The 15394-nt window shown below is 42.5% G+C and overlaps 1 protein-coding gene across 1 annotated transcript in view; it reads right to left on the bottom strand.

The window, feature by feature from the left end:
- GALNT9 (polypeptide N-acetylgalactosaminyltransferase 9) overlaps positions 1-15394 on the bottom strand; it is a 156869-nt gene that overhangs the window by 70696 nt on the left and 70779 nt on the right. Inside the window, exon 6 of the mRNA XM_010581699.1 lies at positions 3988-4105. Coding sequence (XP_010580001.1) covers positions 3988-4105 — 118 coding nt within the window. The remainder of the gene's footprint in view (positions 1-3987; positions 4106-15394) is intronic.

Raw genomic sequence — 15394 nt, 5'->3', positions numbered from 1 at the left:
GAACTAAGCCATTGCTTGAATTCACCATAGAGTTAATTCATCACACCGGTACCTAGGGACATCTCTAATTAATTTCTCTGGCCAGGACCTCTTAAACAGTAGGTTTCTTTAAGATCTCTCAAATTGGGTCATTAGTTGGGGGGGGTGTGTGTGTGTGTGTGTGTGTGTATGTTATTTGTTTTTGTTTTTTTCAAATCTCTGAGTTAGCACCTCTAAGAATTCATCAACTGATGCAGATTCCCTCCTTTGAGGTATATCACAGTGCTATTGAGAATAAAGTAGTATGGTCAGTTGATGCTGGCCATAAAAGAGAAAAAGTTTTGCTTTCAGTTGTCAGTGTGGCAATATTTTTTGTTTAATTTGTTTGGATTCTTAATGGTGGAAGCAGAAATTAATTTGTACTAGAGCATCCTTTAAAATAAATGCTTGATCTCTTCCCACCCACCATTACAGTTGATGGGTACAAAATAAAAAGAAGAGCAATTCATTCACCTTATCACTGGAGCACCAGAGGAAGAGAGAGATCCTTAGTGCAATGATTAATGACTCGCTATAAAAAGATGCATCATAAACTGCTTGTATTAGGTCAAATCATAAACTAGGCTTTTAATGTTTATATGATCCCTTTCTAAATAATTAAGTGTGCCTGTAGCTCCTACTTGGAAGGCAACTTACATGCTGCTTGCAAACCATGCAGTTTCTTACAGGGTCATAATTTGGGACCCACACTTAAAGGGATCCCTGTCTTCCTCTACATTCAAGCATTGCTTGAAATTCTCTTATGATTGGGACATCTCTCTGTACTACAGGTCAGAGAGACCATTTGATGTCCGGGAGCAGCAAAAGTGAACATGATCTACCCTGAGCTTAGGGTGTCTTCTTCAGGCACAGACACATCCACAGCTTTGCTGCAGGAGAAAGTACGATTGTTTTTCTTTAACTCTGCCTCCAGGCTGGGAGAAGGACAGCTGAAACACAGCTGAAATGAAAATAGGGCTACCTACTGCTCACGAGATCTCTGGGGATACGCAGCCGTGTGGTGCTTGCCTGAATGCAGCTAACAAGCCAAGTTGCCTGTGCTTGTGAAGGGCACCTCATCCACATAGGAGTCAGCCACGATTTGGCTTTGTAAATTCCTGGCCAAAATCAGCTTTTAGGTGTTCACAGACAATTCCCATCAGCTTCAGTAGCTGGTTGGTGAACACTAAGAGAATAGCACCATTTGTCCATAACAGAATTCCATCCTGTATTTATCCATCTTGCGGTGAAACTGTCATTTTTGAAAAATATAGTACAAGATGACATTATATAAGAATCCATCTATTTCCTTACTGTCACAAGCCCGCAATCATGTCCATCTCCCTTTTATTTCCCAGAACAGCTGGTGCTTTTTCTCAACCAGACCAGAATTTCCCTAGCTTGGCAGACAGGTATTGGCTTCACTGCAAAGCTACCCCATTAGGAGAATGTCACAGCTCTAACCAATATGAAGCTTACAGAAAAAATAATATGAGTTAAAAAAAGAGCTGCAGAGCCCTAAATATTTTCAATAGACGTGGTAGCCCCAGTCAGTTTATGCACTGCTTACTCAATACAGAAAATCACTTAGGTTAATTATTTAAATATTTCCATCTATGGAATTTAGAAAAGGGAAAATCCAATAGTGGAATACCCAAGATGATGATTTTTTAATAAACAATAGATTTAAGGGGGATTAGCTGGGTTATCAAACAGTATCCTCCCAAATCAGCTCATTAGTTTCACTGACTTTCCCTATTTCACTTTATTAAAACAATTTAAATGAGGGTTCATTAGATGCAATGTAATCTAATTCAGACACTCCAAGCCTAATCCCTTTTCTTTTAGCAGTAACATAATAGTTTGCAAAAAAGTTTAAAGGATTATTGTTACAGCTATTTTAAATGGGGACTGTTTTCAGCCAAAAACGTGCCACCACTTCCCTGCTATTTTATTATTTATTATTATATTATTTCTTGCTCTTTACTCATTCAATCATTTATTCCTTCCTTTTTCTGTCTTTCGTTGCTCCACACAAGCAGAGTCACACATGGGCAGCAGCATCCCTCTGTGCAGGTGCAGGGGATATGCCAAATATCCTCGCGTGGGTCAGTGCACCAGGCCTTGGGAAAGGAATGATTTTTTGCAACTTTGAGATTCTGGAGTTTAAAAAAAAACCACCTTGTAAATTCACAGTGATTTTATAAATATCCTAGAGGGAAGGGAGAAGGTTCCTGTGTATTTTCACACTGCTAGTTTCTGACAGCTCTGAAAGACACACGGGAGGGGGATCACGCGTAGGACTTGCAAATTAGGAGGCAGACATTGTATATTACTTACCAAGCTAGATCCTGGCTGAAAACACAGAGTTACAGATCCGTGCTATGGACGTACAGCTTACTTCAGAATGAACTCACTCATACTCTTGTACTTTCATAAAGCCTTTTTCAAACAGTAGGGTTAATTATTCTTTATAGGGCAAAAAACCTCAAACCAAAAAAAACCCAAAACCCCAAACCAAAAGAATGAGAGCTGGTTTCTAGATCCTAGGTTTCTGCAGACTTTAACAGGTTCCCTACCCCTGAAAACCTGTCCTCGCTCACTTCAAATCCTTGTCTCTTCAAGCAAGTGCCCTTTCATAATCCTATTAAAACCTTTGCCTCTGTTTACCAGAAGCCTTAATCGTACTCAGCAAGTTCTTCTTGTCTAAGGAAGAGCGACAGCTTTCAGATATCTTAGGAGGCTTATTCATCAGCTACGCCAGAGTTTTGCCAGAGCATTCAATCTGTTCTGGGAGCAGCCATGTGGAAAAAGTTTCCAACAGCTCAAAGCCCTGCACAATGATAAAGGAAAGCTCACACAATCCTGGTAATAGCCTGACCCTCTTAAGGAAAATTGGATGATTTGTGGTAGCAGTTTTTCTGTCTCCTATGTGAATTCTGAACCTTAAAGTATAAGCAGTGTATTCACACAGTCCCATTACAAACCCCATCCCTCTTGCGATGCTGGAATAATAAATACACACCCATATGTGAAAATAAACTCTTGCTGCAATGACCTTCTTCCTCAGCCCACTGGTGTGAAGGAGTTTGTAGCCATTTTAGAAAAAAAGAGTCAGATAAAGAATGGACTAATTTGATGTTCAGTGTTCCACCATGAGCAGAATATACGCTTTAATGAGCACATTACATGGATAGGGACGTGTTACTGTGAAGCAGGGAATAAAGAGTAAGGGGAAAATAATTAAACAGTCAACTTTATAATGAGGAAACTGTGTTCATGCAACATTAAGTGGCCTAATTTTCAAGTGCTAAGCAAAGACATGTTCCTTGGACTTCAGAAGGACTTGCTGGCCAGCACCACCTTGAAAAGAAGGGCAAAGTATCCCAAGTATCAACCCTCCTATAGGTCCAGAAGCACAGGGTGGACTGGTGCTGTCCCAAAGTCATCTCTCCACACTCTGCACTGACCCGTCCAACAGGATCGAATACCCGTACCTTGTAGTTCTTGTTCTATAAGGAGGACCCTTAAAGTTTTAAAATACCACAGTGTTCCTCATGCACGGTACGTAGAATATTACAACTGACTTCTACCAGCCTGGCCTTAGTTTTCTGTTGGTACTGCAGCTGCTAGGCCACAAGTGTACAATACCATCTAGGCACAATGAGGACATGAAGACTTAGTGTAGCTGTTTGCACAAGCACAGCTACTGGGAAAAGGGAAAATCTGTCTCATTGGGTTCAGACACTGACGGAATGAACAATAAACCATATTTCTGACTGTTATCAGTTCTCTCAAGGCCAGTAAGTCCAGAAACATTCATTTACTGGGACTGTCATTTCCAGATAGTGTTGCAATATCAATTACCTCAGCGTAATAGCCTATCAGTCAGACAGCAATTCTGTTGGGCCACAGGCTCCCTCTCTTTCTTTGCAAATGGACATGGCACAAAGTCTCTTTGTTACTCACCCTCATGCCTAATTCAATGTTTTCTCCTCCATAGACCTCCATACCAGGGTCAAGCAAGCCAATCTCACCAAAATACTCTCGGTCCACTACAAAGGAGCATCCAATCATGGCTGGTGTCCTGCACAGAGAGATTAAAGCAAAAGATTAAGTCATTTATTAGCTACTACAGAACCCACCTCATAACAAATTTACACAGACAAAACAGTCCTTAGCCTTCAAGTTTACATTTTAAATTTATCTATTAGTGTGCAATCACACTGCACTTCATCCCCCAATGAACAGAAGACCTTGTGGGACCAGAGCCACCCAAATAAGTAGCACACTGCCAGACACACTTGGACCAGCTGTCTGCAAGAGAGACACAAGATGTGAAGTCAAGTACTCCATGCATGTAAGTGAAGCATCAGGCTGTTTTTCCTTTGTTTTATAGACACAACCTCTGTGCTGGAGCTGAAGTTCATCACCATACAGGGTAGCATAAGAACTAGACAACACTTCATTTGAAGAGTAATACACAAAAAAAATCCATAAGCTTTGTCAGAAATGAGGCATCCCCTTATACACATATTAAAAGTGCATGTCAAGAGCCAAGGATCATGGTGTGAAGTCTGGCAAAGGACTTCCTGGAGTCAATTCTAGCAGATAAATCTCAGCCTTTGTGAAACTGTTTCACGATTAACATTTCTGTGTTTGCTGAGGTCAGTCTTTAGAAAAGGAAAAATTTTCAGATGAAGAGACTCTGCCCTCAGATCTGCCACTGACCAAATGGGTGATTTCAGATAAATCATTTCCCTTCTCTGAGCATCAATTTCTTTATGTGTAAAACTATGGTTCTGCTCTCCTTTACAAAGCAGTCTGAAACCTGTCACTGAGCAGCACTACTGTCATGGTTTAACCCCAGTCAGCAACTAAGCACCACGCAGCTGCTCGCTGCTCCCTCGCTTCCCCTGCCCAGTGGGATGGGGGAGACAATCGGGGGGGGGGGGAAGTACAACTCATGGGTTGCGATAAAGACAGCTTAATAGAACAGAAAGGAAGAGAATAATAATGATAACAACAACAATAATAAAATGAAAACAATAATAAAAGAATTGCAACATGCAAAACAAGTGATGCACAATGCAATTGCTTACTACTCACTGACTGATGCCCAGTTAGTTCCTGAGCAGCGATCCCCCCAGGCCAACTCCCCCCAGTTTACATACTGGGCATGATGTCAGATGGTATGGAATACCCCTTTGGCCAATTTGGGTCAGCTGTCCTGGCTGTGTCCCCTCCCAACTTCTTGTGCCCCTCTAGTCTTCTTGCTGGCTGGGCATGTGTGGTGGGTTGACCCTGGTTGGATGCCAGGTGCCCACCAAAGCTGCTCTATCACTCCCCCTCCTCAGCTGCACGGGGGGGGGGAGAAAATATAACAAAAGGCTCGTAGGTCAAGATAAGGACAGTTTAATAAAGTGATAGCAAAGGTTGTGCGCGCGAAAACAAAGAAAAAACAAATGATGTTATTCTCTACTTCCCATCAGCAGGCGATGTCTAGCCGCTTCTTGGGAAGCAGGGCTTCAGTACGCGTAGTGGTTGCTCCAGAAGACAAAATGCCCCCCCTTCTATCTCCCTTAACTTAGCTTTTATATCTGAGCTGACGTCATATGGTATGGAATATCTGTTTGGTTGGTTTAGGTCAGCTGTCCTGGTTATGTCCCCTCCCAAGATCTTGCCCTGCCCCAGCCTGCCATTGGGGGGGGGGGGGGAAAAATGTTGAAGAGACAGCCTTGATGCTGTGCCAGCACTGCTCAGCAGTAGCCAAAACACTGGTGTGCTATCAACACCTTTCTAGCTACTGATGCAGAGCACAGTGCTATGAGGGCTGCTATGGGGAGTATTAACTCCATCTCAGCCAGACCCAATACAGCATGAGAAGCTGAAAATTCCTTAACTCAGCATAAACGCTACTTAGCAACAACTGAAAACTTCAGTGTGTTATCAACATTCTTCTCATCCTAAATGCAAAACATAACACATAACCAAGACAACTACATGACAACAAATTCTGAGATCATTTACCATATGAACAGAAGCGTTATTTCAATGCCATACAAGCTAGTGACATTTGCTAGTTTCATTTGTCCACACTTTCTCTGCATCTCTGTACTGGTCACACCACCTGCCTCTTTGAAATTCAAGGTAGGAGCTAGGTTTTGCTACTATAGCCCACAATTTAAAAATGTAAACTTGACTAACTTTAAGGTGGAAAACCAACAAGAGCCTGCAGCTCCATGTTTGACTTGCAATTCAGCTGCAGGTTGCATAGTGCCTACTGCAAGATCATGGGTAGCCATCCTGCAGTCTGATCTACAGGATGTGCCCAGGCCCTGGGGACAGACCCCCCCACTTTAGCGGGATACCAACAGTTTCCTGAATCAGGAAAACTGTAAAATCATTTGAGAAACTGAACGCTTTTGGAGCTGACCTAGAAGAATGAGCTACGCTCCCTCTTCCGTTGAAAGGGAGGTGATTTTGGACCATCTGGCATATACAGCATCATTCCTAATAGTGCCATTGTAAAAAGATACCAGGAAAATTCTAGTTTATGCCAATTTTCTATTTTCTAGTAGATGTATGGCCCAAGCTTATATATATACACCACAAAAATGCCCTATAGAAACAAAGATGATGGAAAAGGTCTAACATCTATTTTAAGAAGTCTCCTTTGTAATGCACTAATGTTATACTGTCACCATGAAGTCTTTCTTGTCCCAGATACCTGCATGTTTCTTCAATTTGTACAGAAAGCTATTCACAAAGTATTTGCCCATGACATCTGAGAAACATACGCATGAGGCAGTTTCATACACATGTGAAAAACTGCCCTGGCTGGGACAACGAACATATTTTTTACCCATGTATTGGTGGATCTCACCAGTAGCAGCAGGTGGCTGCTGGAAAGGTGTTATCACATCTGGGGTGCTTTTTCTCATCAGCAGTTCACCATTTCTACAGCAGGAGGTTAAAAAGGCTTTAAACAAATGGCCAAGATGTGGTTAGATAAAACAATTCTTTGCTCCTGGGCCTAATGCATATCCCGACATTGCGAAACACAGTCCAACCTATAGCAGGAACTATTTGGTACCCTTGAAAAGGTTGGTTTGCTGAAACGCTGCTATTGCTTATCTGTAATGGACTCTGCTATAGCACTCACATTACTGGTACCACTTCAGCTTCTCTCCCTTGCACTTTTTCTCAGTTTGAAAGCCATTGCAACCTCTCAGATCATTACAAGCCTATACTGCAGTGCACACTATCCCTCTCATGTTTTCTCTGCATAATTGAAAAAGGCAGCTGTTGATAGAAACACATTTGATCAGCACTGTTCCTGACAAAGTTGAAATAGCTTGATTAACTCTCTCACGTTCCACCCTTACAGAGTGAGATGCATTCCCTGGATCGTGAGCTGGGGGACAAGATTCAATGGCGGTTACAAAGGCAAACATCTGGCTTTCACAGATGACTTTGGACTGAAGTGCAGCTCTCAGCAAGATCCCTGCACACATTCAGTCAAAAAGGCTGGAGGAAACTGAGGCCAGATGTCACAAACCCTACAAAGAAACTGCAGCAAGGTCACCACCAGCACCCTCAGTGCTTGGACCTCTCCCACACCCCACAGTCTTCCTTTTGTGTGTGCAAGAAATTCCAGCACTTCTCTGTTTGGTGCTGTTATTTGTGAAGATTTTTTGTTGAATCAGTCTCTAGTTAGAAGTTGTCTCAGAGCCCTGTGAAAAGCATGCATGGTCCTGGGTACTCCTGGCTGGACACATCCATCTTCTGTTGATTCATATACTTATATACGCCAGGATCTTTGCAAAATGTATGGTATCTATAAATTCAAGTTTTTGGGAAAAATGCATCTTCCTGCTTATAGCTCCTAGAACCATGCCTGAAGACAGACTTGCCTAAAAAGGCTGAGAGCTCTCCTGTACACAGGACCAGACATGGCCTTTCTACATATCCCACTATCACATCCTGTACCACTGACAACCATATTTTAGGCTTCCAAGGAATAAATTTGGTCTAGAAACTGAAACAAAAGAAGGACATGACTAAGAAAAGGGAATTCAGTAGCTCTGAAATGAAATAAGCCTTTGAGGGAATATTTAGGTAATTCTTAAGTGTTAACCGTGAGAAAAAAAGGGAAGGAGATGGGGGGAAGAAACACAGGCCACATTCTTCATTTTCCTTTTTATGTATTTAAAGCTAAACACAGGTTTCGCTGGATGAAGGCTAGAGCATCGCTGCTTTGCAAAACTGAGCTGCTAGTTTGGGCTTAGACCGATTCTCCTTCCAGCCCCCCCCTCCCCAAATCCTCTAGAGGCAGCTCCTTACAGCGGTAGGATGCTCCCATGAGGACATTTCTCCTTCCTTCCTAATGAGGAACGGTACCGCTAGGCTTTGCAGACTGCTCTCAGGTGCTGGAATCTCTCTCTCTGGGGGATGGATTTTTGTAGCTGTCGGCTCTGTCCATTAAAACACTGACTTGTTAATTGAATGGGGGTGGGAAATACATTTTAGATGCAACTACATAATCATCACTCACAGACAAATGCCACTGAGGACTGCCTTTGCAACTCTGTCTCTCTCTTCTAGGTTTTATTTCTTCTCATTAGATATTTTCAAATACAGACTCCACAAGCCTTCATGGCTTATTCAAAAAAAAAATGTTTTCAGGAATGAGCAACAATAGCAATGCAATGGTGGAAGGAACCACATCCAGGTTTTCAGATAAGCCAGTCAAAAATTGCCACTGTCAGTGCCTTTTTCTACCTGAATTTGGCTGCCTGCAGCCACTGCTCTTCTGCACAGCAGCACAGCTGCAACCCCAGATGCTGAACTAACAAAGCCTGTGGTTCTGCCCTGGTCACATCCTGATGCAATGGAAGAACTGGCCTACGATGCACAATGTTGAATATTCTGCATACTGCATGTTCAACACTTCCATCAGGTTCAACCAGAGTTTTGGTCGTTCAGTCCTCATCACGCCCAGGCCCTTAACTTCCCTGTGCTTTGACTGACCCAACTGTAAACTAAGTGTAATGCAATTGCACAGCCCAGTGAGCTGGTAACAGTGCTGTGAGCTGGGGGACCCTGACTCTGTTCCCAGCTCTGTCATTCATCTGGTCTTCAGTGAGTCACCACCCTCTGCCTCTGTTTCTCCATCTGTGAAGCACACATAATAATACATGGTAAGTCTGAGAACTGCGTCCGCAGCTTGAAAGCCCAAGATTCACTTCTAAAAGCACCTTAAGCATATAGGTGGATAATTTTATACTGGACTACAGTATTACATTGACATATTGCAAACAGTTTTAAAAAAACCTGCTCCCCAAAAAGCATGAGACCCTCACTTGGCTGTCATCACTGGGTTTTTCCAGTACCTGAAAAACTCCAGTATATCTACCACTTCTAGTACAGTGCAGCAAAGACTTCCCCTGAAAGTCAGAAATGGATATATGAGCAAAAGCAACTGTGTTAGCACGTCTTAAACACTGCTTACTAGCCAAGGGGCAGCAAATGAGCAGGTGCATGCCCTTAGCACTTCACAGCTTCAGAGTAAAATATATTAACCGAAACCACACCTGCTTTATATAAAAGGACTTTTTTCCTTAAGTCATGCACTTTCAAGTAAAATAGTGACATTTTTCAATGGAAGGTATCACAAAATAGCAATTAGAGGTGTACTATTTTTTACCAACACCTCAAAGGTGTTGTGAAACTTAATTGATCTGTGAGATATTTTTTGACATAACTGAGGATGTTATAAACATTAATTATAATCAACAGCAGCACTCAAAGGATAATGTGGTAAACACAGCAAAATGTTTTTTGCAGCTAAAGCCTTAAAATGCAGCATAGAATAGTATTGATTCTGCACTGGAGAAAGATACAGCATGGTCAATTTGTGGAAATTACCCGATGGCATGGCTGTAGGAAGGGAGATATAAGAGAGACATTATTCTGGGTAATACCCCGGGGAAAGGGAGGAAACAGAGAGCAGTGCTTCATGGTGGTAAACACTCCCTCTTTCCCTGCCTGCTGCCGCAGCAGGTACAGTGCGGGTGGCTGCAAGGGAAAAGAGATGACCTGGTTTGGGCTGGGATAGAGTTAATTTTCCTCCTAGTAACTGGTACAGTGTGCTTTGGATTTAGTGTGAGAAGAATGTTGATAACACACTGATGTTTTAGTTGTTGCTAAGTAGTGCGTATCCCAAGTTAAGGATTTTTCAGTTTCCCATGCTCTGCCAGCGAGGAGGTGCACAAGAAGCTGGGAGGGAGCATAGCCAGGACAGCTGACCCAAACTAGCCATAGGGATATTCCATACCATAGGACGTCATGCTCAGTATATAAACTGTGGGGGAATTGGCCAGGAGGGGGATCACTGATTGGGCACTGGCTGGGCATCCGTCAGCGGGTGGTGAGCAGTTGCATTGTGCATCACTTGTCTTTCTTCGGTTTTACTTCTCTCTCTTTTTGTTACCCCCCTTTTCATTACTATTATTATTATTACATTTTATTTCAATTATTAAACTGTTCTTAACCCATGAGTTTTACCTTTTTTTTTCCCAATTCTCCTCCCCATCCCACAGGCAGGGGGGAGGAGAGAGTGAGTGGCTGCACGGTGCTTAGTTGCCAGCTGGGGTTAAACCACAACAAGAGGCACTGTATGGAAGAGGGCAGCGCCTGCTATGGGGTGGGGTACCAGAAACAGAGAACACATTGGCCAGGAATGAAAGCCACTTGCAGTAGGTCTGAGTCACAACTATTTCATTTTAGCGAGATCTCCAGGAGCATGGCTCTGTCGGCAAAACTCCAGCAGGCGCTGATACGCATTTCTTCAGCTAGGTGCATCCCCCTCCTTCCCTTTACAGACAACTGAAGGATGCTGCCTGGGGGCTTCAGGAAGAAGTGAAGGAGAAAGAGATGAGCACTAGACTGACATACTGCACATGATGCGCTAAGTCTTCCTCTCCCTTATGCATCTTTCTCCCCCTGCCTTAAGCTCAGTGTACATGCAATCAGGTCACATTTGAAACAGTTTTCAGAGCATACAAGTACGATTTCCAGAACAACTGACCTACAAACACTCACACACAAATACATAACTACAAACACAAATATAACTGTAAATAAATATATAAACATAAACATATATATACAGGGATAAGGACAGAGAGGAAGAGATTCAAATGACACGTCACACCATATCTTTGAGTTTTCCACCTTTCCTGGCAGAATGTCTCTTTGATTCAGGTTCCTAAGCAGCACCTTACCCCTCACCTGACAGACAAGTGGGGAAACCTGCATGGTACTTGCATAAGCATTTATTTTTTTCTTACAACTCATGTCTTCTGCAAGAAAGAGTCACACCAGCCCATGAGAACAGAACTCAAGGACAGATTTGCTGCTCAGGAGCTACAGGAAAAAAATCTGACAAGCTTAATGATGGGAAGGTTTGTTAACACCTTTGGAGAGCTATAGCGTGTGAAAAAAAAGCAACCCAGAATGCTTGGCTAGGAAAGGCATGGCCACAGGGATGTAGAATAACTCTCTGATGTCCCACAGAAGTGTATTTTTTGGAACAGGCAGGATACCCATCAGAACCTGGACAAATAAAAACTGCTCTGTTACAGGCTTCTGTGAACCAGCAACTGAAAAGATGGCCATAATCAATCAATAAACAGTCACCAGTTTTATTGCTACATGACACCATGGTTTAGCCTGAAAGACTTTACAGATGAGGCCATTCCTAAACACAGCTACACAGATGGATTTCTTCCCAGAGCAGCAAAGACCCAACATGGCTGCATCACCATCGCTGTGACAGACCAGGACGGGGCCTGACTTGCACATGAGATGAGCATGCACACTCCCAGCTAAAGTAGGCAGCACAAACCACTTCACTGTGGGCATACTGGACGCTAATTTATAACCATGAGCGAGACATGCGTGCTTTCTGGAGTGGCTGGTTCAGTGCATGTACATACACATTCCTACCGGTACCAAGCAACGGCATATTAAAGCAATAAGTGAGAACATATGCAACAATGAAATGCACCACTGCTGCTGGAGGAAGATAAAATGGAAAGCTGTGCAGCGCTTGGCTGAGTGAGGCTGACTAATGACTCTAATGTTAGTGGCTGCTGATCAAGAAATCAAACACAGAGCAGTCCATCATAATCACGGCAGGTGAGGGAAGATGAGCCAGAGCCAGAGCCAGAGCTCAGGATACCAGAAATCTTCCTTGCTGTTCCAGAAACCAGTAGTATCTTCTGCATACAGAAAAAAACCCAGCTTGTTTCAATGCATAGTCAAATTCATTAGAAACCCTCTGAAATAGGATCCTTTGTTACACAGTTTGTTGCCAGATGATAAGGACGTTTTGGGGCAGTGTGTTCTCAGGAACACAAATGGAAAATGACATGATGGACATAGCGTGTCAAAATAACAATCCTCATTTAAATCTTCACATTAGAGACAGCTTACATCTCAAATGTCAAACATGCAAAATGGATTGCCTGCAGAAGCTGATTCGGGGAACATCAATTGTTCTGAATTTCAGAGTATTAACATGGAAAAAAAAAAAAGGAACCGACTTTAAACTGTACCAGAAATCTTTACAAAATCTGACACTTTGTTCTTGCTATTTCTTTGCCTTTGTTTGCATTTCAAGGCCACATCCCCTTTGTCACTTGGACCAATAGCTGATCTGACATTTTATGGTGTGCACTTGACATGACTGCCCATACGGTGCCCCACTGACTTGAGGGACAGTTCCTGCTCCTTCCCAGCAAGGCTCTGAGTGGGATCACACCACTTTTAGTGTTCAAGAAAGTAGAGGATCAGGCTTCAAATAGAAAACTTCTGAGAAAAGACTTAAGCACATCTGTTGTGTAATCCCAGAAGAAGACAGGAATTGGACTCTACTTTCTGCAGATCAATGATATTTATTCATACAATGCAAACATCAGAAATGCCAGGGCTCTGATCCTCACTGATACCAGGGTATGCATTTTTTTTAACACTGAAAACCTTTAATCCCTTTGGAGACCTGGGAGGAAGTATTCAGCTACACCAACTGCAAAAGCAGTCATGGAGTTATTAGTTATTAGCCTTTTCTTTTACAAAACACACAGAGACACAAAACAATCCCACTGTTTGCTGAAGACAGTGTCAGAGGAAGCCTTAAGAGGGACAATGTCAGCAAGGACTAAATGAGCTTGCAGTTTTCATGCTGATGAGCAGTCCTGCAATCGTATGAATGCACTGAACAGACACATGGATCCAAACACCACCAGTGTGGACCAGTTTGCATGCCTTGCAAACTGGACTGAAAGAGAAATCATGGTTGCGGTACATGGCTTGAAAAGCTGGTTACAAAACCAAAATCTGTACCAAACCAACAGATTTTTTAAAAAGTCTGCTCACTAGTCTGAATTCCCCTTCCTTTTGAAAATATACCTTAAGTTTTCTACAGCTACTAAGTTCCCATCATGGGTGATTTCAAATCTCAATTCTAAGTACAGACTTCCTGATCCTTTTCATCAATAACAGTCACACATTCACTGTTTCCATTACCATAATTATGCTGGCGTATCACTTAAAAGCCACAAAATTGCATTGTATTTCTATAGGCGGGCATAACATGAGAGCACAAAACAGCACAGCCAAATACTTCAGCAAATCCATCCAGGTGCTACTGCTTCAGCGGCCCATGAGAAATCAGTGCAGTGTGGGTATAAGGTGGATGCTCTGCTCTCCTAGATCCCTGCCTTCAAAGCACATGTTCCCAGGGAGACAGGTAAGTGTTCATGGTTCAACGTTGATGTCTCTGCATTTTAGGGCATGTAATTAATAATTTGCAGGAGAGATACTTCTGCAATCACAAGGTCTCAGTGCTTCTGATATTTGTCATCAAGGGTTGGGCACTTTCCTTGTGCTGCTTGTCTCATCTGTCTCTGGGCAGTTTAAGCACTGTTGAATTAGAGGGTTTCTTCACTCGGGTTCAGAATAAAGTCGCTGCTCTCGGGAGCCAGCTACTTATGTGCATCAGATTTCAACACTACTCAGTGCTTGAGTTTGGACCTTATTCACTTCTGTATGAGTCCAACTCAGTGCTGATATGACTCCGGCAAGAGCTTCAATATAAACCTAAGGAAAACCCATGGTAAATCAGGCCCTGTACCACTTAAAAAACCCTCTTATCCCCTCATTACAAGGATGAGATTCCTTATTCTCTATTAAAAAGATCTGTAGTTGAATTTCCAGAAGAGTTTCGCAGATGCAGCTTCCATACTTTAGGGAGTGCACGAGCTACCACCACTGAAAATCACGTCTAAGAACTTGCTGAGGTTTAACCTCTTAGTTCAGTCTTATCTGATGTGTGATCATTGTCTCCAGAACAGAAGATACTTAAATATTAGAGCAACTCATGTGAAGATTAATACAGTGATTTCACATATAAACTGGAAGTAATGAAGTGTGCAAAACCTTTCAGGAATAAAAGACTGAAACCCTGATTTCAGGAATGAAAGCTTTGGCTGATTAATTTTCCTTCATCAATAAACTATTTCTCAGGACTGAGCGAAATAGATACAAAAACCTCTGCACCTTTAAAACAATGTGAGGAGAGCAGGGCATGTTATCCAGGAAAACTAAGTAATTACTTTCCTGCTTCTTGAGGTTTCAAGCTGAGCAAAGGGTCAGTGAAGAAGGACTGTGCTGTCTTGTAGTAAATAAGGTTAATGTTACTGTATAGCTCTGTTTTGCAGTCAGAGGGCATGAGAATGAACCTAAGCACAACTTGCAACGCTTGCTCAAAAATGGATTGAAATATTACTCTCTATATAAGGGATGGATCCTGTGAGATGATGCCATCCAACCGATCACTTTTAGAAATGTGATCAGTTTGTGTCCCTTCACTTCCAAGAGACCACTTGGATCCTTTCAGTTGGGTATGTTGTTTGAAGTGCTTGGATGGACTTCTCAGGACCTGACAGCTCAAGCGTTACACTGGAAGGGAAGTACCTCAGCTTCTCTGCCAGAACCTACATTGGGACCATACAATAGAGTTTTAACTTACTTTAGGATGAAGCTGATATACATCAAAATGGAGATGACTCTAAGGTGGTAATTTGTGTCCTTCCCAAGAAATCTCAAAAGTAGGGCAGAGCAACCTAAAGTGCCTGCCTGGCCTTCATATTTTTTAGCATTTATTTCAACAGTTGCTAACAACAGGACCCTTCACCCAGCACAGTACATCTCAGAGGAGCTGTTAGACAAGCATCTGCACTGGAGATGAAGGGCTGAAAGATGTAAATTTTCAAATAAAGGGGAAAGAAAGTCCCTTTCTTATCAGTTC

The sequence above is a fragment of the Haliaeetus leucocephalus genome, unplaced genomic scaffold, assembly GCF_000737465.1.
Source record: "Haliaeetus leucocephalus isolate CR32 unplaced genomic scaffold, Haliaeetus_leucocephalus-4.0 Scaffold802, whole genome shotgun sequence".
Taxonomy (NCBI): domain Eukaryota; kingdom Metazoa; phylum Chordata; class Aves; order Accipitriformes; family Accipitridae; genus Haliaeetus; species Haliaeetus leucocephalus.
This window is presented reverse-complemented; position numbering and strand designations above follow the sequence as displayed.